General features: G+C 64.9%; 1 protein-coding gene across 1 annotated transcript; it reads left to right on the forward strand.

Moving 5' to 3' along the window:
• Window positions 1-982: 982 nt before the first annotated feature.
• Window positions 983-2305, forward strand: POU3F3 (POU class 3 homeobox 3). Its single transcript, XM_075725279.1, has one exon. The coding sequence runs from the start codon at window positions 983-985 to the stop codon at window positions 2303-2305; it is 1323 nt and encodes a 440-aa protein (XP_075581394.1).
• The last annotated feature ends 629 nt before the right edge of the window (window positions 2306-2934 follow it).

A 2934-nucleotide genomic window follows, 5' to 3' on the forward strand; every position in this document is an offset into this window, starting at 1 on the left:
TTCAACTTTTTAATTTTTTTGTTGTTGTTGTTTTTACTTTTTTTTTTTTTTTTCCCAACCGCCTCAAGGAAAGGTAGGGAGAAAAAAATGTCTTATCCAGAGCGTGACTCTAGCAAGAAGGCTCCGACAGGACTCTTGTTTCAAAGGGGACAAAGTGCTCCAGCAACAGCACAACTTTGAGAAATGCATCATCACCACCATCACCACCATCATCATCACAGGAAGTTTTCTTAGGACACCAACAAAACTTGCAAATAAAAGAGCAAAAGGAGATCGAGGAGCCGAGGAGAGAGAGAAAGAGAGAGAGAGAGAGAGACAGAAAAAGGAAAATATACCCACACACAAAGCCTTAAAGGACGAAGAAAAGGAAAAGTTTCACTCTGAGAGGGGAAGGCTGAGAGGTGGAGATGTACTCCTAGGGGAGCGGAGGGGAGAAGGCACGGGGGCTTTTTGATCCCCCCCCCCCCGCTCTTTTTCGCTTTTTAGCCTTTGTTTGGTTTCCTCCCTGCGAGCAGCAAACTCGGGCGAGAAGGCGGCGGAGGGAAAATAACACGTACGGCTAAACATTTCTCTTTTTTGGGGGAAAAAAAAAAAAGCAAGGCAAAGCGATTTAAAAAAAAAAGAAGAAGGAAAAAGAGAAAAAAAAAAAAAAAAAGAAGGCAGCAAAGCAGGCGAAGCGAGAGCCGGCGACTGCAAAGAGCGCGGCGCGGAGCGGCGGCAGGACGGCCGGCGGACGGGCGGAGGAGCGCGCGCCGCGGAGCGCTAGCAGGTGAACCCCGCGCCCCGGCGCCCCGGCGAGGCTGGGAAGGCGGCGGCGGCGGCGGCGGCGGCGGCGGCGCGGGCGGCGGCCCCGGCAGCGGCCCCGGCAGCGCCGGGCAAGGGCGCTCGCCCGGCAGCCGGCGGCGGCGGCGGCGGCGCGGCGGCGGCGGCGGCGGCGGCGGCGGCGGCGCGGCGGGGGCGAGCGGCGGGCGGCGGGCGCGGGATGGCCGCGGCCACCTCTAACCCCTACCTCCCCGGGAACGGCATCCTGGCGGCCGGCTCCATCGTCCACGCGGACTCGGGCGGCGGCGGCGGCGGCGGCGGCGGCGGCATGCAGCCGGGCAGCGTGGCCGTCACCTCGGTGGCGGGCGGCTACCGCGGCGACCCGGCGGCCAAGATGGTCCAGAGCGACTTCATGCCGGGCGCCATGGCCGCCAGCAACGGCGGCCATATGCTGAGCCATGCCCACCAGTGGGTGACAGCCCTGCCCCACGCCGCCGCCGCCGCCGCCGCCGCCGCCGCCGCCGCCGCCGAAGCGGGCTCGCCCTGGTCCGGCAGCCCCGTGGGCATGACGGGCAGCCCCCAGCAGCCGCCGCCGCCGCCCGACGTCAAGGGCAGCGGCGGGCGCGACGACCTGCACTCGGGCGCGGCGCTGCACCACCGGCCGCCCCACCTGGGCCCCCCGCACCAGGGGCACCCGGCGGCCTGGGGGGCGGCGGCGGCGGCCGCCCACCTGCCCTCCATGGCCGGCGGGCAGCAGCAGCAGCAGTCGCTCCTCTACTCGCAGCCCGGGGGCTTCACGGTGAACGGCATGCTGAGCCCCCCCCCCGGCGGGCAGAGCCTGGTGCACCCCGGGCTGGTGCGCGGCGAGACGCCGGAGCTGGGCGAGCACCCCGGGCACCACCACCACCACCACCACCAGCACCCCGGGCACCACCCGCCGCACCACGGCGGCGTCAACAGCCACGACCCGCACTCGGACGAGGACACGCCGACCTCCGACGACCTGGAGCAGTTCGCCAAGCAGTTCAAGCAGCGGCGGATTAAGCTGGGCTTCACCCAGGCCGACGTGGGGCTGGCGCTGGGCACCCTCTACGGCAACGTCTTCTCGCAGACCACCATCTGCCGCTTCGAGGCCCTGCAGCTCAGCTTCAAGAACATGTGCAAGCTGAAGCCTTTGTTGAACAAGTGGCTGGAGGAAGCCGACTCCTCCACGGGCAGCCCCACCAGCATCGACAAGATCGCCGCCCAGGGCAGGAAGAGGAAGAAGCGGACCTCCATCGAGGTGAGTGTCAAGGGGGCCTTGGAGAGCCACTTTCTGAAATGCCCCAAGCCCTCCGCCCAGGAGATTACGAACCTAGCGGACAGCCTGCAGCTGGAGAAGGAGGTGGTCAGGGTTTGGTTTTGCAATCGGAGGCAGAAAGAGAAACGGATGACCCCCCCGGGGATCCAGCAGCAGACCCCCGACGATGTCTACTCCCAGGTCGGCACCGTCAACTCCGACACGCCGCCCCCTCACCACGGACTGCAGACCAGCGTGCAGTGAGGGGCACCGCGGGCGGGCCGGGGGGCGCGGGGGCAGCGCGGGCCGGGCCGGGCCGGGCACCGCCGCCGGCACCGACCCCGACACCGGCACCGGCACCGGCACCGCCGGCACCCGGCACCGGCACCGGCACCGGCACCGGCACCGGCACCGGCACCGGCAGCGCCGCGCACACCCGCACGCTGACACAGACACACTCACACACGCACGCACGCACGCACACACACACACACACACACACACACGATCCAGGCTCGTTCAGACTGCTTGTGTTTATATATATATGGATATATGCGTCCATCTATATATATATAAGATCGATACCGATAGGGAGCGGCGGAGAAGGTCGATCCGAGCGAGAGCGTTTAGACCGCGTTGGGAAAACGGGGTGGAGATGCGTAATGCACCAAACTGCAGATGTGCCGGGGGGTTGGTTGTGGGGAGAGGGCTTGGGCGGGTGGGCTTGGGCTTTTCTTTTTTTTTTTTTCCTTCCTTTTAATTATTATTATTTTTATCTTTCACTCTCCAAATTCGCCCCCTCTCGCAGCGAGGAACACCACCGCTGTCTGCACCTCTTCTCTCCCCTCCTCCCCCCTCCTCCCCACACTCTTCCCCCTATCCCCAAAAGGGCT

This window comes from Pelecanus crispus, chromosome 1 (genome assembly GCF_030463565.1).
Source record: "Pelecanus crispus isolate bPelCri1 chromosome 1, bPelCri1.pri, whole genome shotgun sequence".
Lineage (NCBI taxonomy): Eukaryota > Metazoa > Chordata > Aves > Pelecaniformes > Pelecanidae > Pelecanus > Pelecanus crispus.